A 23,545-nucleotide genomic window follows, 5' to 3' on the forward strand; every position below is an offset into this window, starting at 1 on the left:
TTTTTCTCCTAGGTGATATTTTGACACTTTGTCAATGCAATACCTTTTAATCCACCAGCAAACAAGAAAAAACTCAAAATCGTTTTGATTGTATTTTTGCACTTTCTTTTTGGCACATTTTCAATTGCGGAAAAGTTACTTAATGTGAACCCAAGGTAAAAATAAACTGATGAAATAAACAATTGTATTTCCTGCTAATCCTAAAAATTGCCTTTTTTAGATATTCCATGGATTTATTTTATATTCAACATTTACAAAGATTGAATGTTTCATTGTCTCTGCTCAATGGCAGCTTAAAGAGAAACGCCGACCAAGAATTGAACTTTATCCCAATCAGTAGCTGATACCCCCTTTTACATGAGAAATCTATTGCTTTTCACAAACAGACCATCAGGGGGCGCTGTATGACTGATATTGTGGTGAAACCCCTCCCACAAGAAGCTGTGAGGACCGAGGTATTCTTGGCAGTTTTCTGTCTGTGAACCTTGTTACATTGTGGGAAATGGCTGTTTACAGCTGTCTCCAACTGCCAAAACAGCTAGCAGCAGCTACATCACCTGCCCACAGTAAAAATCTCACCATGTAATAAATGTCAGAATGTAAATCGGGAAGAGGAAAGCTTTTACAATGGGCAAACACTGACTAAATCATTTATACATAATTATTGTAAAAATGAAGCACTTTTTTATACATTATTTTCACTGGAGTTCCGCTTTAAGTGTCTCAGAGTTAAAAAAAAAAACATGAGCAACTGACCTTTTTCTCTCTTCCCTGCCCTCAGAAGTTGTATTCTGCCAGGAAACCGTTTATGGCTGTAATTTGCTTATTAGTGAGGTTTACTATATTCCAGACAAGACAGAAGTTGTCACTTTGTAACAGGGATACAGAGGCGATAGAAGAATAAAAATGTCTAAAAAGATTAAAATTTGTGGAGGCAGTGGTGGACTTACCTCCTCCAAACAGACACAAGATATGCCAACAAAGTTTAGCAGAACAAATTTATTTACATAATCCTGCAAAGCATTTCGCAGGTATGACTCCGCTTCATCAGGCAATAGGTAGGAGTAGGTACTGTGAGTGAGAGACAGACGGCTAAGTAAAGCTTGCATGTATGTCATAATCATAAACATAAACACAGTATTAATCGTACCTGTAACAATGGGATCAGAACAGTCAATACGGTGAACCTAAATGGAGGTTAATATGGAAGCTGTCACTTGCATGCCTGAACATTTACTCTTTCAGTCAGCAAAAAAAAAAATCGAAACAGCCTGTTATTAATGTTTTGCACTGTACAAACACGTTTATCTCATCATGTCACATGTCGCCTTGGGTATACTTTAAAGACAAAAAATGATCTTCTAGAAGACACCGGAGAAAAAGTGAATTGAAAAAGGGCCTGTAATGCCTGGCAGATGTCCTGCTTTCTTTTCAGCTGCTATGCCCCAATCTACCACCACCTTCTTCACTTTATGTGGTGCGTCCCCACTTGAACAGGAGGTTAAGAGCAACACCTACCTGACTTCGGTTACACCCAGGCCTTTAAGGTGCAAGGCATAGCAGCTGAGGGCAAGAAAGCCAGAGTACCACCAGACAACAAGGATATGTAGCTGGGTGATGGAAGAGGCTACACAGGTTGTCACAGGTGTAATGAACAAAGGAGCGAGATTGCCCAGAGCAACCGCTGCTCTGGGCTTCCGATACCGCCACAAATAACAAGACACAATGGCTGCTTAGTGCGACGCTGAACCAAGCCTCAGGCTGAGTTACAAGACAAACAACAGACAGACAGACAGAATGCTTTGCCAATCTAGTCACTGCCACAGCGACGGCAAACATTCACACTGACATAGACAAGACAAACAGGTAGGAGTGTAACTAATGGCAACCACTGCTTCAGTTACGTCCTCAGGAACAAGGCAAGAAGGATAACTACCAGTCACCAGCGTGGTGAAGGCAGTCTCCAATTAGCAGGATAGTGGACTTCACTGACCCCCGCGAGTTCAGCAAACATCCAGTAGGCAGGGAAATACAAAGCAAGGCAATACACAATACTTTCACAGCATGGACTCAGCAACAACTCAGGGAACTGTACGCTATGTTGGGTGGGGTCTGGAAGGGGATGCAACCTTTATGTGGACATCAGCCAATAGATGCAGATATGCAAATTCCCACACAGCTGAATGGTAATCATGCAATCCTGAGCTAGTCTGATTACAAGCTGCTAGCTGACTGTGAATGGAAAGGACTCTCACAACAAATATATGCAATATTATGCATGTAGGAAATCCAGGGCTATCTGGCTGCAGTTCAACTGCAGCAAGCAATAGGTGGAATCATGACAGCATCCTGAGCTGCTCTGAACTGCAGAGTGATTGCAAATGACAATGAAAATTATTGCGAATGCAATCCAAACTGAGCAACTGAATGCAAGCAGATAAGTCAGAACTGCCCAGTTGCAGTTCCACTGCAACCGACAGAACATGCTCCAGGAGAGATCCGGACAGGGCCCTTGTCTGTTTTTGTTGTGGTGCAAACTGTCCAAGCTCCGTTTCTGATTTTTTTTTTCTTTTTTTTTATTGTGAAAAAAAAGGAAAAGAAGAGAAAACGCCATCAAGAGTAACATTACCTGTTTGAAGAGTTATTTAGTTGGAAGAAAAGAAAAACCTGTAGCAGAGTCATTCTAATTCATTGCACAATCATGTCCTCTTCTGTGTGTCAAGTGGGATAAGTTTCTAGTGGGATGCTCATTGTTATTTTATTGAAGATCTTCTTTCTTTTTACAGAAAAAGAGCAAGGTGCACTACCACATCGCGATCATCATTAATTTCCTGGGACACTCCATCTCTCTGTGTGCACTTCTAGTGGCCTTTACCCTCTTCTTGAGATTGAGGTAACTTACAACTTGCAGAACAAGGCAAAACAATGTAACTCCGGTTTCATAATCTTTGTAATCTTGCATGAGAATATGCAACCACCTAAATAATCTCAGCCCTAAAAGCAAACGGGTTAGGCAATTGCCTAGGCCCTGGTGAAAGATTAGGAGCCTATTTGATTCAAGCCCCCCACCAAATCTTAACCCCCCCCCCCTCCAACAAAAGGAACAAAAACAGGTGGCCATCAAAGGTAGGCCCAAAGTTCGTACTTGCCTAGGGCCCCGTTTCACCGTAATCTATCTCTGATTAGGGTAGGTTCCATCTGAATCCATTGTGATGTGCCGCACATACATTAAAAAAAATTAGCATCTTTTGGTAGAGCGTGCATTGCGATCCCAGATACCTCATCGCCATTTATTTGTTACACATGCATAACATGTGCATTGTCTGGTGGTGCAAAGCTTGGGTCTCGTTACTACAATGGAACTCAATGCACCACAGAGCCAACATGCTAATGTGAATGGGACCATTGCAGTGTGCTGCTGTGAAATTATAACTCATATGTTATAACGCAACCGCAATGCTCGTAGTGTGAATACAACCTTAAAATTAATCTCCAGACACAAACCTAACTACACCATCTAGTTCCATTTTTAGGGGAATGTAGGAATAAGAGAAGATTCATCTGCAGCTAAAAACCTTCTTTCAAAAACATGGAAACACACTCAGAGACCGCACTCAGAAAGCAATTCAATCACTGTATTGAAAAATCAGAGCAAACAGAGGCACACAAAGTTTCGGGCGTAGCCCTTCCTCGAAGGGCTACGCCCGAAACGTTGTGTGACTCTGTTTGCTCTGATTTTTCAATACAGTGATTGAATTGCTTTCTGAGTGCGGTCTCTGAGTGTGTTTCCTTGCTATTGCTGAACACAGGAGTGGTGTACCTGTGAGAGACCAGCACCGGCACTCAGCTCCAGGAGCCCTGGACTGACACACGGGTGTGGAGGTGTGATTTTTCTACTTCAAAAACATGGCCCTGTGACTTGAAGCAGCAGAGCTGAATGCTTTGACTACAGGAAGTGAGGACAGAGCTGCTGCTGCTTTTGACACTGCAAGTGGGTGGGGAACAGACTCAACTCTCTCAGAAGAGAGCAGCATGTCAGTATGGAAGTCTGTGGTGTCGAATGTGGCTCTTGAAGTACTTACTGAAAGACTGATCTGGAATCTGCTAATCAGAGAGCTCTCACACACAATAAAGAAACAAACAAGCTATCGGAAGGAAAGCTCTTTCTGGGGGAATTAACTCTCTCTGAGATGTGTAGGGAGAGTGTCACATTTATATAAATGTGTCACCTGGCGCTGATTAGAGAAACTCTAGTCACTACTGCATTCGGCACACATGCAGCCAAGGTTTGTTGGCTAAATCTGTTTCGGCAGACTTTGCACAGTTGTTGCAATTATAGTATTGTTCTGCTATGTCTATGGGCTAGCCTGCACATGGTTGGCCAGCTTACCGACCTCTCTTCTACAGAATAAAATAAATGGTATGCCAGGAAGCACCTACAGCTTTCTAATAAAAAACAATAATTTGGGGTCATGGTTGACAAACCATTGCTGTGCAGACATGGTGCACTGTTCTGTGCAGAGGGAAAGGAGATGATGGTCAGGATGAATGCCCCAGGCAGTATTTGTGGGAAATGCAGGAACTACAGCAGCAGCTGGCTAAGGATTTTTCAAATCAGTAAACTGCTGAAGAGGAAGAGACCTACATCTGAAAACATCTGTGCACATGGTGATGATTATTAATGATATTTTTAAGCAAGCATTTGTGTACATGGGTATTATATCTAGACTAGCATTAAGTTGAGTGCACAGGGCAGATTGTAGGCTATAGTAGAGCTCCCAGGGCAAGGGTGTAAAATTTGTCCCCGTCTCCATAGATTTGGTGCCCCCCAGTATTAGGAACTATTTATGGCACGCGGACGTGAGCTCCACGTCCGCAGCGGCAGCTGCTAGAGCCACAGGGACGCGCTAGTCACGTCCCTGCAGTGTGGGGGGTTTTCAGGCAATCGTGCAGGCAGATGCCCGTGATCGCGCTGCTGCTGCTAGCAGGGGGGATTGGCGGCAGGGGACAAAAGTCCCCTGTGCCAATCTGAGCATGTCCGCCAAGAATAAGCACTGTTTTTGTTCAAAGACAGTGTTTATTCTTACATATAGCCCCCACGCTATCTCACGCTGCTGATTTCCGACCGATTGTTAAATTTATGAATGGGAACAATGTTCCCATTTATAATCTCCACGCCGGCACTGTGATCGCAAGTTTCCAATGGAAACCTGCGTCATTTCCTTAGTTACAACGTGACAACACATTGTATCCTATGTAGTGTGCAAAGTACGCTAATAGGTTTTTTGCTCAGTGGAGACATCTTTTGGCCAAATAGTAAAACACACCTACTGAAAAAATATCTATGACAAGAGGGCATATATTTATTAAATAATGGGCTTAAACTGAGTGATGGATGTAAAATTGAAAAAAATGCATTTATTTCCAAATAAAATATTGTCACCATACATTCTACTAGGGAAATATTTGTAACGTTGCAATAACCAGGACAAATGGCCAAATAAAATGTGTGGATTTTAATTATGGTAGCATGATTTTTTTAAAAACTATAATGGCCAAAAACTGAAAAATAATGAATTTTTTCCATTTTGTTCATATTCCCATCATAATGCATTTAGAATAAAATAATTCTCAGCATAATGTACCACCCAAAGAAAGCCTAATTGGTGGCGGAAAAAACAAGGTATAGATCATTTTGCTGTGATAAGTAGTGATAAAGTTATTGGGGAATGAATGGGAGGAGCGCTGACAGGTGAAAATTTCTCTCGTCCATAAAGTGAAAAATACCCGCGGGCTGAAATGGTTAATGTGACGCCAGGCGACGCCCAGTCGTCCAAAACGCATAAGAATCGCAGATCCAGCAGTCGTTTCTGATCACCGCAATCGATCGCACATCTATTGCAGGGCTCAGAATGACAAACTTTGGTTTTAAGATAGACAGTTCTGGGAAAGGTAGTTAATTGCGTTTAGCACATAGCTGTAACAAGCTGGTTCCCCGGCCCCCTGGAGAGCTAATGGCCCCTCTCAGACGATATGCCCGCTGCTTCACTCTGATAAGGAGGCCTAGATTCAGCCAGGCAGGCTACAAATCCCCGGGAGGTCTTGACACCTTGCTCCCTGATAGGGATCAAAGGGAAGCCAGCTGCCAGCACACACCCTGACTGACAGTAGGCTCATAGCATAATCCATAACTTCCCAGTTCTGTCATATTTCTGGGGTTCCTGAGATGGCAGCTTCGCCAAATGTGGGGAAAGTGTAGCATGAGTCCCGGTGCTGGTTCTGTGAAATTCCCAGAACTCTGTCCCCTAAACTCTCATAGCAATATGGGTTTGAAGAGACGGGGGTAAATTCTCATGATACACCTGTCATATTTTATGTCCTAGGATTTGTAAAATCATGCTGAGTGTGAATATGCGGTATAGGTTTTAACTGCCCCCACGTGCACCCCAAGATGGGCCGAACTAGAATTCTGCCAGTCTGAGGGTCTGTAAGGATGGGACAGCCCCTGCTCTATCCTCCCGAGGCTGGACTTGTGCCTGTCATAGCCACTCCCCACAGCGATCGGTGATAAAACTATTGACAGGCTGGAACGCAAGGGTCCTCCACCTTGAAACTCCATCTTGATCACATCTGTGCCAGCTTGAGGATATGCTGGCATCCACCTGGTCTGAACTCTGAACTTTGAACTGAAACAAAAGGAACTCTACAAGTTTTTCCCAAAAAAGGACCTCTTTCCGAAAATCTAAGTATTTTTTTATCCCTCTTAGTTTCTTTTATACTGTGTTATCATTTGTCTCTATAATTGTTGATTTTAACGATTTTCTGTATATATAAATTATTTATATTGCACGTAAATAAAAACTTTATCAAAGTCGTTTACTGTTCCGCTACACCTGCTATACAGCCATACACAGAAACTGAACTTAGGTCTCTGAGGAGCCGCTACTATTATTGATATCTAGACAGGATACAGCGTGTTTTAACCATTTTATTTGGAGGATCAGTCAGTCAGTCAGTAGGGACCACTGGTCTATACCAGTGGTGGTGGCAGATATACCCTGAAATAGTGTGTAAAGTGTATTTCCGTAACCCACAGGCTCCCTTCTGGTTTGTCTGCGGCCGATTCCCAACGATTTCTGCGCATTGACTGCGACCACAGTTTGCACGATCTGTGCGCTTGAACCGTTTGGAAGGCATATCGCGTTCCAGCCTCCAGGACTCCTGTGACAGTTAATAAGACAGATGCTGCAAGCATAGGTAGCCACAGCAGCTCCCAATATTAGGTAGTTGGATGCAGCCACCCAGTATAGGTAGCTCTACAAAAGACCCCAGTACTTTAGGTAGCCAGATGCACCATACCCCACCCCCCAGTATAAGATGCCCCCTTTAATACAGGTAGCCAATATTATCCACCTGCTATATTAGTTGGTTGCTCCCATTATAAGCCTCTAACTTATTTTTTACTGCACCATTTGAGCTCCTGTTGTCTTCGTGGTTTTCTTTTAAGGTGTTGTATCATGTTGTGAGCATGGACTATTTTTGCTCAAGGCCTCATCTTACCAAGATAATTTTTGCTCCCAGGCATAGAATACAGTATATAATTAAATAGAAGGGGAAAAAACACTATTACTATTATTTTAAGGCCTTGTTTCCATGTTTGCACTGCAAGCAAAGCAGGTGGCCATTGTGCTTTTTAAAGCAGGGCACTGAGTTGCTCCGTGATTTTCCACAATGAGCTTGCAATCCCCCCATACATTAGTAATGAATGGAATCGCACTGCAAATGCACAGATATGCATGCAACGTGTGGTGAATGGCAATGCATGAATAAGAACATAAGACAGTGCAGTCCATGCACTTCTGATGTCCTGGCAGATTGCATTAACTGTGCGTTGCTGAAACTATGATAAGCAACGCACAAGTGGAAAATGAGGGCTTAGGATCTCGAAGGTCATGCCATTTTTTTAAGAAATGGTGTTTGTTTTCTATTTGTAAACAAAGTTGGAAATATCAGCCTGTGTGCATGTTCTCCTGCAGCAGACGGTTGTTTTGTGGAGTATCAAAGGTATGTAATAATGGTCAACTATGATCCTTCTGGACACCCTTTCTCATAGAAACGCAGGTTGTTCATCTCTCTGCCGATAGCATTTGCTGCTCTGTGGAGAGACATAGGGAAAATTAAGCAGAAGTGAGCAGTCTGCAGCTGTAAAAAGCAATAGCAATTGAACCTGGATTTCTGCCATGCTCAATCACTATTGAGCTACCAGCAACTTTTGGGGGAAGTCTATAAAACTTGAAAAGTACGCCTGAAATAAACTTGAAGCTACGTTCACAGTGGGACGTTGCGTTGTGATGCGTTAAAGTCACAACGCAGCATTACTACGCAACGCAAAAAAAGGTGGTAATGCACATTATTGCTGAGTTACCGTCGCATACAGTAAAGCATACAGGCAATGAAAACTATTCTTCCCCATCTTCTAAAAAAATACCTTTTTGCAGCCTACATTTCCAGTCCACGGAAACCTATCCCCAGCCCTGGCCATGGGTGGAAGGATCCGCCATGCTGGAGGGGGTAGCAGCCAGGAGGGGGAGTTGCAGCGGACGGTGGGGAGGTGGGGTCACTCCCTCACCTGGTTCCCCCCTTCTCCGCTCCCCCTCCAGCTAGTTTCTGTTTAAAATCATTTAAAATCAATGTATAAAGCAAGCGGCGAGTGGGGAACTTACTTCCTTCCGCTCCATCGCTCGCTGTCACTTCCTGCAATGCTGCCCTCTGTACTTCATTGGGCAGCATTGCAGGAAGTGATGCGGCGAGCGGTGTAACACAAGGAAGTGAGAAAGTTCCTCGCTCGCCTCTTGGTTTAATACATAGATTTTTAAATGATTTTAAACAGAAACTAGCTGGAGAGGGAGCGGGGAAGGCCAGGTGAGGGAGGGGACGGGCAAAAAAAACGATCCATGGATAAGTTTTTTGAACAAGTGTTCTAAGTGTTTGTTCAAGTGACCTAAGTTTTAGCTTAACCACTTAAGTATCAGCGGTCTCTGGACCTTTAAGGACTAGAGACCCCTGGTAAAGAAATGGCGGAATCCCGACGAATTGCCGCACATACCTGCTGAAACCGCTATCACTGCCGCAAGTCGGGAACCTGGGCAACCCACACTGCCATCTCTGTGACGGCACAGTTCCTATGAGCCGGTCAGAAGCTGCTTTCATTGGCTCCTGGCCCTGTCTTTCAATGCAAATGGGAGTTGATTACATTGAAAGACAGGGCCAGGAGCCAATGAAATCGGCTAGTGCCTGACCGCGGTACTCTGCTGCTAGCTGTCTGTGCAGCGGCCACCTTGCTCTCTGTGCACGTTTGCATTGTGGCCGGCGGCTATGGACTTGGGCAGCATTGGAGACGGAAAGGAAGAGGAAGCATCTGCACTGGAGACGAGCAGAGAAATGAGTGACACTGATGGCTGCTGTGATGTGAAGGTGAGCTGGCTACCTATACTGAAAGGTGGCTGGGAAAAGGAGGGATTAAGGGAGTCATCTGGCTACCTATACTGGATTGAAAAGGGGGAATGAGTCATCTGGCTACATATACTAGAGGGAAGGGGGAAGGGTCGTCTGGCTACCTATACTGGAGGGAAAGGGGGGGGGGAGTCATCTGGCTACCTATACTGGGGCGGTCATCAGGCTACCTATACTAGAGGAAAGGGGGAGGGATCATCTCGCTACCTATACTGAAGGGGGGCGGCTGGTGACAGTGGCCTAGGGCGGTAAAGAGTACAAATCCGGCCCTGAGTGAATCCATCTTGAATGGCTCCAGAGAAATGTGCAAGTTTAGCTGTCTCAAGTCTAGTACTGGACGGAGGGCGCCACTTTTCTTTTTGACAAAAACAGAAAGGAGTAAAAACCTGTAAACATTTGCTGTAGAGGAACTTGTATTACTGCCTCCTTGACTATCAGTTTGTTTAAATACTGGGCTAGTATTTCTCTGTGCTGCTGTGATCTGCATGCTTTGGCTTGAAAAAATGATCTTTTGCCATGAATGACCCCTCTTTATGGTGTTGTTTACCCAAGGATACTGTATTAATTCTGCCCACACTTTGACATATTGGTTTAACCGACCTCCTACTTTCTCTGTGTGGGTGGGAGTCCCCTCAGAAAGATTTTGAGGGTTGGGGAGTTGTATTATTGGCGTGTTGCTTATTGTATTTGGCAATGTTTGCCTATCCACTCTGCCATTGTCTATGAAAATTCCGGTTAGATCTGCCCGTACTAAAATCTCTAGAACGAGACTGATATCCTGTTATACGTTGTCGTTTCAGGCGACGATCCTGTGGGAGCAATTTAGACTTCCCCCCCCTTTTACTCTCTTAATAGCTGTATTTAGTTTTTCGCCAAAAAGATTCTTACCATTGAATGGAATTTTACACCACGTAACCTTGGAATTCGGATCCGCCGCCCAAGGTTTTAGCCATGTAGCTCTTTTAGACGTAACGGAATGTAGCATAGCCCGAGTGGAACAGCGAATAATATCGAAAGAGTCCTTGCCGATTAAAATCCGATGCTACCCGAAAATCCTCCAACACTGAAATGAGAGATTCTTTATCAAGGTCAGCCTGGATTGCTCCCTCAAGATTGTCTGCCCATGTTCTAAGAGCTCTAGATACAGATGTTAACGCAATGGCTGGGCAACACGCTCCACCCATACTAATATAAGATTTCTTGAGATCAGTGTCTATTCTTCTATCCATAACATCCTTAAAAGCTACAGCATCTTCAGATGGTAATGTGACACGTGCTATGGACACATCTACAACTTGAGGTGAATCAAGTTGTTGCGGTAGTTCTCCCTCTAGGGGATACAACTTTTGTTAATCTCATAATGGGACTTTCTTTTCTATTTTAGACCACTCCTCTTTAATTAATTCAGAAACTTCTTCCATTATTGGAAATCAGTTGTTAGATTTCTTTAGATGAGGGAAATAACGTTTAGTTTTGCTAATAGGCGGCTCAACTTGATCTTCCCACTGTATAGCCTCCTTAACCACTTCGCGTCCCTGGGTTATTCCTCCTTAAAAACCAGAGCAATTTTCTGCATTTCACACTCCTCACGTTCATTAGCCAATAACTTTATCAATACTTATCACACATAAATGATCTATACCTTGGTTTTTTTTGCCACCAATTAGGCTTTCTTTGGGTGATACTTTTTGCTAAGAATTATTTTACTTTATAAGCATTTTATAGGGAAAAACGGGAGAAAAATGTAAAAAAGTTATTATTTCTCAGTTTTAAGCTATTATAGTTTTAAAATAATAAGAGCTACTATAGATTTAACACATACATTTGATATGCCCGTTTGTCCTGGTTATTACAACATATAAATTATAATCCTAGTACAATGTATGGCGACAATATATGATTTGAAAATAAAGGTGCTTTTTTCCATTTTGTATCCCTGGCTTTACCTGCAATTATGTGGCTCTTTTGTATCCCCCCACCACCCTTAGTTAGCCAGATGTGTTCCTGTATATCCCCCCCCCCCCCATAGTTGGCTAGATGTACCCCTCCTGAGCCCCAGGTAGCCAAATGTGCCTCTGTATACCCCCCCCACACACCTGAGTAAGCCTGATGTAGCCATTTATCCCCTCCGCCCCCCCCCATAGTTGGCCAGGTGTGGTTTTTAATTCCCCCTCTACCCCCCCCCCCCCCCAGATAGCCTGGTGTATGCCCCTGTATCCCTCCCCCATGGATTGCTGTATTCCCCATGGAATTGTGTGCCCTCACCATGGGGATAACCAGGTGTGTGGCCCTTTAAAATAAAACCCACGTGCCAGGTGTCTCCCGAGTCCCCCCCTCCCGCAGAGATAGGCGCAGGGAAGCGTTAGACGTCACAAGCTCTCACCTGACCTTGTTCCAGCGCCGATCGCGATCCTCTCCCTGTAGTCCCGCTGTCAGCCTTACTATGCTGGCCGGATCGGGTCCCGGCTTGATGACGTCATCAAGCCGGGACCCGATTCATTCAGCATAGTGAGGCTGACAACGGGACTACAGGGAGAGGATCGCGATCAGCGCTGGAACAAGGTCAGGTAAAGATTGTTACATTTTAATCCTGCCCTGCCCTGCCCAGCCCAATAGCAGCATGGAGGGGGGGAGAGAGGGGGGTAATTACAGGGGATCGGGCAGGTCGTGGGGAGATCGAACCCCATGGCAGGGATGCTAGTATAGAGTAGTTAGGGGGAGGGGGGTTAATGATCCCAGGAGCGTGCTAGCACGCCCACTGTGCTCATTAAATCAAAGTGACTTATAATCACGTCAGGTGGCTTTCAGGAGCCACTTGCTATGACGTGAATATACTGTAGTTAGGATATAAACTGGTTAATAGATTTGATAAAAGGATTGACCAGTGCAAAATCGAAACCCAGATTTATGTCATCTTCCTCTGTCTGTTCCTCACAATAAACAGAACCTTCTTCCTCAGCATTAACACTAGACGTTGAAGTAGAAGCCGTTTGTTCTATTAATGTTTGTTGAACTATTTCTTTAGTTAATGCTGGCAAGTCAGGGCTGGGAGCTTCTCTTTCTTTGAGTAGTGTGTAAAAACATGTGGCACACACTAGCTTACTTTCCAGGCAGAGGATAATCTCCGCAGACCCAGCAATAGTGTTTAACTCTCTGGGGGGGACTGGGGTTGATCTTTAGATTTGTTTTTTGAAGATGATCTTCGGCTTGATCCAGAAGATGAGCCCTGAGGCCGAGACTTTCTGGGAGTTTCTTTGGATGAACCCGTAGCTTGAGGGCTGTGGATATATAGAAAAGCCCATAAAAAGCTTTTGTCAGTATATTTTCACCTCTTTTACCTACGTATATATTTAAACTGCTATCAACTCTTACCAATCATGATTGGGCTGGTCTGATTCAAGGGCTTGTGCAATATTATCCTCCATGCTAACCAGGGGAGGACTGGGACCTTTTGGCCTGGGGGGACAACACAAACTAGAGGCCCATTTCATGGCATCCCCAGCCCAAAGCCATATCTTTCTTGTGTGCAAATCTTCAAATTGTGATAACTAACAGCCCCAGACACACACACACACACACACACACACACACACACACACACACACACACACACACACACACACACACTATGTACCTGATGCCTAACCCCATTTCTCCACACAATCCACCTGTCTGTGTCTGATGCCTAACCCTAAAGGAGTTATCAGGCTTTTTTTTTTTTTATGAAAATAAGTGCTACTTACCCAGGGCTCATCCAGCCCCAAGCTCCCAGCATGTCCCTTGCCGCAGCTCTGCAGTCAGCTGTTCGCTGCCGCTGCCTCCCAGCCCCCGGCGATGACGTCAGGCCGACTGCGCCTGTGCGAGCGGCGCTGTCAATCACCGCCACATAGACCAGAGCGTACTGTGCAGAAGCAGAACTACTGTGCCTGCGCAGTACACTCCGGTCCACGTGGCGGGGATTGACAGTGCTGCTCGCACAGGCGCAGTACAAGCTGACATCCAGGTCGGACTGGTGCCGTCGCCGGGGACTGGGAGGCAGCGGCAGCGATTGGCTGACTGCAGAGCTGCGGCGAGGGACATGCTGGGAGCGTGGGGCTAGAGGAAGCCCCGGGTAAGTAGCACTTATTTCATTAAAAATGCCTGATAACGCCTTTACTCAACCCCCCCCCCCCACACACACACACACAAACCTACCTACCTGGTGATGCCTAACCCCACTCCTGCCCACCCAACACACAAACTACTTGTCTGACACCTACCCCCCCCCCCCTCCAACTACCTGTTTGACAGTGCCTAACTGCCTGCCTCCCCCCTCCCCTGCTGCCAATCACACCACAAGAAGAAAAAACGTTCCCCCTCAGGCCAGGGTCAGAATGGGGATGATTATCACACAAAAAAAAACTCAGAGGGCACTGGCCTGGGCAGAAAATTGAATTTGACAGCAGTAGCAGGCAGGCAGCAAAGTGTGAGTAACTCAGTGACAAGAAGGGAGAAGAAGTACAGAAACAAAATTTATAAAAACCACCTTCTCCTCTGGCAACCTGGACCCGACCTCCTCTATCCTCCTGTCTCATCAGTCCTACACCTCCTCCTCCTCCACAGCAGCAAGCAGCTATAGGTGGCATCTCCGACTCCCAGCCCCCAGAGTGTCCGACTCCTCCAGCCAGGACAGCTAGCCAGCCACTCGTAGCCGCAGCTCCAGGCCCCCAGCCCCCCCAGCACAGAAAGCTGAAGAGTGAGACAGCTCACTCCGATGACACCACAGGCACAGCAGCACGTTGCGGGCGGCAATGGCTCCAGGCGGGGGGCGGAGTCAAGCAGGGTCAACCCACCGGGCCGGAGAGGACCTATTTTATCTATTTGTGTCCTTGTGCCGCTCACATCCACCGCAGGCGCAGCCACGCACAAGGGCACACCACGGCCGGCCGCCTCAGCCCCTTCTCTGATTGGATACTTCAACTTGCCGGGAAATATCGCGCGAGGTTTCGATCCCCACTGCGAACCTGTCACCTGTGGTATGTCTGCGGCCGCTGCGTATAGCAGCGGCTGGCCCTAATTACTTAAGATTCGGGCGGCCCGGGGGGCAATTGCCCCCCGTCCCCCTGGGCCAGTCCTCCCCTGATGCTAACAGATAAGTAGATCCTGCAATAAGAACATATATAATAAGCTACTAAGTAATAAGTCAATATAACCTAATAACCTGCTTAATGTAAAGAGGCCCTCCTATTAAGTGGCGCTTTCTCCTTTAATGGGCTGTCCAACAGTGTTTGCCACCTATACAAAAAATACGTGTATAAATATCTGGATGTGCAGAAAAAAACAATGGCGGGAGCCTATAGGACGCTCCCCCGGCCCCTACCTCCTCCAGCAGACACCAGTGCTCTGTTGATCAGCACCATAGCAGGGCCTGCCGTCTCGTTTTATGCCTAAACTGCATCTTCCGAGATGCAGAGCGCCTGCGCGTGATGAATTTCCGGTCCAGACGTCAGTGGAACGCAGGTTTCCTCCCCGCCGGAAGTCTCCTCCTCTATTGTAGCCGCCGCAGTGGAAATTTAGTGATGAGTGCCTAGGAAGGGAGGAGAATACACATTTCTTTACCTATGGAAACTAGCAGCAGGTAGAAGTAAGCAGCAGTGGTGTTGTAAGTGGAGTGTGAGCGGGGCGGGCCATAAATGGTGTCACTATGAAAGGGGTATATGTGTCCAAAGGATAACACACCTTGTTTACCTGTTTTGAGGGTGCTGGACCAAGTGGCTTAAAGGTAACCAGAAGTGACATGATGAGATAGGCATGGGTATGTACAGTGCCTAGCACACAAATAACTATGTTGCGTTCCTTTTCTTCTTTCTCTGTCTAAAAAAGTTAAATATCAGGTATGTAAGTGGCTGACTCAGTCCTTACTAAGAAAGGAAGTGACTACAGTGTAAACCTCACTGATAAGAAATCCCCTTTTTTATCTCTTTCTTGCTCTCAGAAGCCATTTTCTGCTAGGAATGTGTTTTATAGTTCGAATTTCTTATCACAGAGGGTCACACTGTAGTCACTTCCTGTCTGAGTCAGGACTGAGTCAGCCACTTACATACCTGATATTTAACTCTTTCAGACAGAGAAAGAAAAAAAGGAACACAGCATAGTTATTTGTGTGCTAGGCACTGTACATACCCATGTCTATCTCATCATGTCACATGTCACTTTGGGTATCCTTTAAGTAAGCCAAAGTAACAAAGGGAGGTTCACACACCACACTCTTAAGGAACTTGTGTTTTGTACCATCAACATACACATCCGACTGCATTGCCAACGATAGTTTCAGGGCCATGCATGGTCCTCTTTGTCAAGGCACAGTACAGATATTGTCACCACAGTGGAAACATAACTTATAGAAAAGCTGAGAACCATTAAGGTACAACCCAGAATTGTTGGCAATACAGTTGGATGTATATGGTGATGAAATAATAAATGCAAGTTCCGTAAGAGTGTGGCATGTGGACCTCCCTTTGTTACCAGGAAAGAGGTGACACCCGGACAGAAGCGATTGAGGTTCCAACCTTTGCAGGGACGGCGGATATGCACTTCCTCAGTGGGGGACAAGCTGTTCATCCCACCTCAATGCTGATATGGCCATGCTGCAACTCCGCCTAGCAACTAATGGGGAGGAAGATCAAAAATCCCTATCCTGCGTACACTGCATGCCCGGCACGTCGGAGTGCAAGTCAGTGCTGAACTGGTCTGCCCTTCTATGTATATTCTCTACATTGAGGTTTAGATGGACTTTAAATACATTGTCTTTCCATAGCTCAGTGCACGTTATCTTTTTGTGAAAGTGGAAGGTCCCCATAAAGACTTTCTGTTCCAGCACTCTTGCCAGCTGCTGTGATCTAAAGCTGGCTATACACTAGGCCGATTCCCCGCCGATCGACAGCAGATTCGATCACTGGGATCGAATCTGCTGTCACATCGTTCACGCTACACGCTAAATTTCGATCTATTTCATCCCGAAATAGATCGTTCCCGTCGATCGCTCCGTGCGGGAAATTACCGTTGATCGCCCGCGGGTAGGGAGCGCGTCCCTAGCGGCGTTCGAGTGCCCGATGACCGACGCAATAGAGCGGCAATACATTACCTGCTCCGCCGGCGCGACTCCCCAGATCTCCGCTGCTCCGTCTCCGCGCTGTGCTCCGGATCCAGCAGGCTTCACTTCTTCCTGTCCCCGCAGGAAGTTTAAACAGTAGAGGGCGCTCTACTGTTTAAACTTCCTGCCGGGACAGGAGGAATTGAAGCATGCCGAACCCGGAGACCAGACCAGAGCGGAGAAGACAGCGGAGACCTGGGGAGTCGCGCCGGCGGAGCAGGTAATGTATGCGGGCGGGCGGGGGCAGCGGCAGCACCACCACCAGCACAGATTGTGAACGGTTTCAGGCTGAAATCGGTTCACAATCTGTTTGCAGTAAAGGCAGCCATACGATCCCTCTCTGATCAGATTCGATCAGAGAGGGATCTATCTGTTGGTCGAATCTGATGGCAAATCGACCAGTGTATGGCTACCTTAAGAGTATTTTATTTTATTTTTAAAATACTTATCTGGCCATATGTGGAAGTTTTATGAGTGCTTGTTATCATTCATTTATTTATTTATTGTATTTATAAAGCGCCAACATATTACGCAGCGCTGGACATTCGTTTAGGTTACAGACAATAGTTAGGGGTGACATACAGCAATACAACAATACAGGAATACAAGAAAAACCAGATCACGCAGCACAGTATGAGTACAAGCTAATGCTTAGTCAGTCTCTGGATGTAGCATGGAGATTAGGCAAGTTGAGTTCACACAAAGGCATAGCATGGGTTTACAGTAATGGAGGTGCATGATCAGGTAGGACACAAAGGGAGGAGGACCCTGCCCAAAGGCTTACAATCTAGAGGGAGAGGTAGGGACACGAAAGGTAGGGGCCAAAAATTAATAACCTCAAACAGATTATTAGACACCTCTCAACGTGAAAATCTGTCCGGAGTACCATTTCTATTGGGGAATGGAAATACACCAGGTAAATAATTGTGCCTAATTGGAAAAGCTTAACTGTGATAACCGTAGACAATTGGGATTCCCACTCCTACCAATGTTTGTTTGTGACATTCTCTTTGAATGCCTGACCCTGAGTCTGTACACAACTGGTACACTTTTCTGACTAAATTTAAAATTCAGTACTGTTCTTAACCACCAACTTTGTGTGCAAAATAGCCCAGAGCTGGTATTGAACCACTAAGGAATTATCCATGATTACGGTTGACCTTTCTGAGAGTGTAAGAAGCTGACAGCCATATATTGCATTCTGTGTAACCACTGCATCCGTACGTAGCATTCTTGGCAATTATTGTAGACAATGGGGGCAGGAGGGTTACTCTGCTGATGTTTTCTTTGTGGCCTTTATTAAATGGCAGACTAATTCTGCTGTGACATTTTTACACATGCTTTCAGGTAGAGTCCTGAAAAATCAAGATAACAGCTAAAGCGTATGTGTCATTTTAAGCTCTCCCTGTCTAGACAGCGTGGATGTGATTACTATTTGCCTGTATGCATTAACAGCCCGGAAGCCAGTAAGATAGTGGGGTGTTCAGTGCCATCCAACAGTCATCTGTGCTACAAAGACCGGTCCAATGAAATCTGATACAAGATTAAAGGCCTTGCCCCAGGCAACCAGTTATAATCCTTTTTTATTTTTTTAAAGGACCATTATAATGAAAATGTTGATATTCTGCTATTTCTATAGTCCTTGATGTGCAAGCAGCAGAATACATTTATCAGTATACTTTGTGTCAGATATTCAAAAATACCATTTTTAAATATTATTTATGGATTCACATAGGGCCATCATCTTCCAAGGAACTGTACAGAATAAGAAACAAACAGGAGTACATGAAATAGTCATTGGTGGACATAAACATAAAAACACTGGTACTTTAATACAGAAGTGGTAGACAATAACATTGTTATAGTGACAATGTATAGTGATCAACGATGTACACCAACTTACAAGAGACAAAAGGGAGAGAACCCTGCCCTTACGAGCTTACAATCTATAGGAAGAGGGAGGAAATAAAAGGTGGTCAAAATATAAGGTTTTTAGCCAGGGGTGTTGTGTTTTAAATTATATTCAGATATGAGCCCAGCTTGTCCTAAAGGTAGAATGTTCAAGGTTATATAACCTGAAGTGAGGCATATGGAGGCCGCCATATTTATTTCCTGTCAAACAATAGCAGTTGCATGGCACTGATCTTTCTGGCTGCAGTAGTGTCAGAATCACACACCTGAGACAAGCATACAGTTAATCCAGTCAGACTTAAATCTGAACATTTGGCCATGTACATGAAAAAGGGTTCCCAGAAAAGCTGATGGTAGATTATTGGTATATTTACAGATATTCTACTTTCAGAGTACAAATGAGGATAGTAAAATATCAGTAAGAAATACCATATTATAGACCATAACCCTATTCTTACACTGAACCCTCCCTCTACTGGCGTCTAACCTTAACCACCACTCCCCATGGCTAACCTTAACCACCATCTGCCACGGCTAACCTTAACCCTCCCCCCATGGCTAACCTTAAAGAGGATCTGTAATGAAAAATAACAACCCTCTGGAAGATACTTACCTTGGGAGGGGGAATCCTCTGGATCCTAATGAGACTTCACCGGCTCTCCGGTGGCTCGGCAATCCAGAGCTGCGACCCCCAAAAGTGTGGTGAGGTAAATATTTACCTACCGCAATCCTGCACAGACGCACTAGCGGCGGAAATAGCTGAACACGATCGTATCTGCTCTACTGCATCTGGCCTGAAGGAAGAGCTGCTACTACTGCACCTGCGCTGGATCCCAGAGAGGTAAATAAATCCTTCCTTGTCAAGCTTGTCTGGGGAGAATTTGGGGAAGCCAGAGCTGGATTCCTGCTATCTTCAGAGGTCAGGGAAGCCATATTAGGACCCTGAGACCTCCCCCTCCTGAGGTAAGTATCCCCCAGAGGGTTTTTTTTTTCTTTACAGAGTCTCTTTAAACCCTACCTCTCCCCCGATGGCTGACCTTATCAGTCCCCTAGTGCCAATACACCACACAAAATGCAAGTTTTGTGAGCCACCATAGACGCCTATACAAATATCAGCAATGATGGGAAATGTGGGTGCCTGCTATTTTACATCGCGCAAGCATCTGCTCTTTGTAGCCCTATTTTACATTGCAGATGGCCCCTGATATTTATTGGGTGCTGTGGGCCCCAAAATTTCCCATCATTGCAGATACTTGTATGGTCACCTATCGCGATGCCCAATCTTATGCCGCTGGTGGGTGGTCAAATTACCTGCTTTACTTGGAGCTGCATGCCTGCTCAATGTCTATGGCTACAAGTATTAGAGGCATAGGAACAGCAGGACAACCACACAGTTTGCATTATTTAGAAGAAAATACATATGTCAGCCTCTATATCCCTCTCACTTCAGGTGTACTTTAAGGGTGTGCTTGAAAGGTTTGGAGAGTGATAGCTGGTGTATTTTGGAAGGGATTTACAGGGTAGAGGAGAGGTTTGTGAGAAGTCCTTTATACATCAATGTGAGAAGGTGATTCTAGGTGAAAAAAGAAGGGTTGTGTGCAGAGTGAAGAGTTACGGTTGGGATGGTTTTTTTTGAGACTAGTGAGGAACAACAAATAATAGAAATCTGAGACAAGGTCTGGAGCAGCTTAAGAGAGCTGCAGCCCGGCTGGGCGCGCTCAGTAGAGTGAGGTGCACCCCGGCTGGGCGCGCTCAGTAAAGTGAGGAGTTATATGGGAAGAAAAATGAAAAAAAAAAAAAAACAAGTTTCTATCTGCGAGCAGGGCTTCTGATGGAGATAAATGGTACTTACCACTCTGTACCACTTCTTCCCTGCCACTGCTCCAGCTCTCCAACCCATAGAAATGGCACGGTTCATATCACCTGTGCTGAGATGTGGTGATGAGTGGACAATGGGTACAATTCACAAAACTTCTCATAAATGACTTAATTATCCCCTAATTGAAAAAAAATAACCTTTCAGCACATTTACAAGCAAAATAATCACTCAAAGTACGTTGTTCCTGATTAACTTCATTTCACTATTACTTTTCTTACCTTAATTATATTATATTTCCGCTCTTTTGGAGCTTAAAAGTGTAACTCTCGGTGGGAGTCCCCCAAGGTTCGGTCCTTGGCCCCCTACTGTTCACCCTATACACATCCTCCATTGGCAAGGTTATCTCCTCAATGGGTTTTAACTATCATCTGTATGCAGATGACACCCAGATCTACCTCCACACCCCTGACCTATCCACCACGACCATGGACAAGGTCTCCTCTTGCCTCTCAGCCATCTCCTCCTGGATGTCCGCTAGGTTCCTGAAACTAAACCTAGACAAAACGGAATTTATGATCTTCCCACCCCGGCCATCCACGAACCTCCCAGATGTGCATGTCACTGTTAACCACACTACCATTCGCCCTACCTCTCAAGCCCGCTGTCTGGGTGTCACCCTGGACTCCGCACTCTCCTTCACTTCCCACATCCAAAACCTCACTAAGTCCTGCAACTTCCACCTTCGTAACATCTGTAAGATTCACCCTTTCCTGACCTCTGCCACCACCAAACTCCTCATCCATGCCCTCATAATTTCCCGACTTGACTACTGCAATGCCCTGCTGTCTGGTCTCCCTATGACCCGAACAGCCACACTGCAGTCCATCATGAATGCGGCAGCCAGAATTATCCACTGCTCCCATCGCTCCACCACAGCAGATCCCCTCCTAGAATCCCTCCACTGGCTTCCTATCCAGTCCAGAATCAGATTCAAGATACTGTGTCTGACCTACAAATCTGTCCACAAAACCTGTCCAACCTACATTTCCGATCTTACTCAGAGGTACACACCTAGCCGCTCACTCCGCTCTTCCAATGAACTTCGCCTAACCGCCCCCCGCATCACCCAGTCCCATGCACGCCTCCAGGACTTCTCAAGAGCTGCTCCAACACTATGGAACTCCCTACCCCCACCCATTAGGGCAGCCCCCTCCTTCAACATCTTCAAGAAAGCCCTCAAAACTCACCTTTTCACTCTGGCCTACTACCCCTCACAAGTGCTCTAAACCTACAGCTGAACTCTGGTCCCCTACCATTCGTGTCCTTACCTCTCCCTCTAGATTGTAAGCCTTTGGGCAGGGTCCTCCTCCTTTTGTGTCCTACCTGATCTTGCACCTCCATTATTGTGAACCCATGCTATGCATCTGAGTGAACCTAACTTGCCTAATCTCCATGCTCCATCCAGTGACTGACTAAGCATTACCTGGTACTCATACTATGGTGTGTGATCTGGTTTTCTTGTATTCCTGTAATGTCATTTTGCTGTATGTCACCCCTAAATATTGTCTGTAACCTAAATTAATGTTCAGCACTGTGTAATATGTTGGCGCTTTATAAATACAATAAATAAATAAATAAACTTAGATAAGCTGTGAACAGCTGAAACAGGTGAAAAAGCTTTGTGAATCCTGCCCAATGTATGTAGGTGCATCTTCTAGTAGTGGAGATGACCCCAGCCGCTTACAGTGAATAAGCTTGTGCTGCTCCATACTCCACTGCGATCAGCAGCAGTGCAGTTTTGTTGTTTTCACTACCTGTGTGAATAAGCCCTAGCATGTCTTCAGGCGGGCAGATCATGCAATTATTCAACACAAGATAGGTTATATATCCACATCTTTTTCACATACAACTAATAAAATCAGGATGATTTTCCAGCCTGGTCCATGGCCTGGGGAGGACGAGAGATAAGATTGGTAGGAAAGGCATCGCATATTAGTACTTATTATTCTGATCTGCACTGCTCTGATCGCTGCCTGTTATGATAAGCTTTTTCTATCCATAGAAACCAGCATATGAAACTCTCGCTACAAATTCAAGGAAGGCAATGATAGCGGCAAGTCACTGCAAACTATATAAACATGCCTCAAAAGTATTATTGAATATTTTATTCCACTTTTATTAAGAGTTACTAAAGAGATGGCAGTGTCAAACTTTTTGACCACATATTTAGAAAAAGAAAGCCCATATGGACAGCACCACTCAAAGATACAAAAATATTAAATCAGGAAAAGTAATCACATATACTATAGACACAAATGAAGTTCAATACTGGTTAAAAACAATTAAAACAGACAGCATGATCCAGTCTCTGCTGCAAACAATCGCCCACAAATACATCCTATTGCATGAAAATATAAAGCAACTCAATGTAGAAGGTAATAATTGCATCTATAAGTAGATAGTGTTGCCAGCGTGGTGGGCATCAATTGAGACCTCTCTCCTTGAAAGTGGGGTGACGCCCACAGGTCTAGTGGGACTGTCCTGAGGGGAGCAGACCTTTCTCTGCTGCTTTGCCCTGCCAGTTTACCCTCCTGGGATAAGTATCTCCGTTTTTCAGCACTTTCTCTATTCCTTTCATGCACTTTACCACATATGGCCTCAATTCACGGAGCATTATCAAACGTTTATCAAACACTTTATCAAACGTTTGATAATTTACCTCATGGGTAAAATCTAATTTTAAATTCACTAAGGTGTTATATATTTATCGAATGTTTTACCGATAAAACGTTCAACAAATATATAACACCTTAGTGAATTCAAAATGAGATTTTACCCATGAGGTAAATTATCAAACGTTTGATAAAGTGTTTGATAAACGTTTGATAATGCTCCGTGAATTGAGGCCTAAGGCTGCTCCTTAGTGTTCCTATTTGATATTGCAGTTGTTTTTATGTTCACCTGTATATTTATGCACTAGCACTTTTGTACATGATTGTTTGCACACTTGATCATTCATTTTTGTGGCTTAACCCCTACATGCACTCTATTACAATTGACTGAACCCGGGTTTTAACCGCAGGTGGGCTCTTATTTGATGCCCACCACGCTGGCAACACTATCTAATTATATATGCAATTATTACCTTCTACATTTCATGCAATAAGATG

The 23,545-nt window shown here is 45.0% G+C and overlaps 1 protein-coding gene across 3 annotated transcripts in view; it reads left to right on the plus strand.

The window, feature by feature from the left end:
- Positions 1-23,545, plus strand: part of LOC137541570 (corticotropin-releasing factor receptor 1) — a 366,548-nt gene that overhangs the window by 304,840 nt on the left and 38,163 nt on the right. For all 3 annotated transcript variants that reach the window (XM_068262939.1, XM_068262940.1, XM_068262941.1), the window contains one exon: positions 2,787-2,893. In XM_068262939.1, the coding sequence (XP_068119040.1) occupies positions 2,787-2,893 (107 nt within the window). The remainder of the gene's footprint in view (positions 1-2,786; positions 2,894-23,545) is intronic.

This window comes from Hyperolius riggenbachi, chromosome 12 (genome assembly GCF_040937935.1).
Source record: "Hyperolius riggenbachi isolate aHypRig1 chromosome 12, aHypRig1.pri, whole genome shotgun sequence".
NCBI lineage: Eukaryota > Metazoa > Chordata > Amphibia > Anura > Hyperoliidae > Hyperolius > Hyperolius riggenbachi.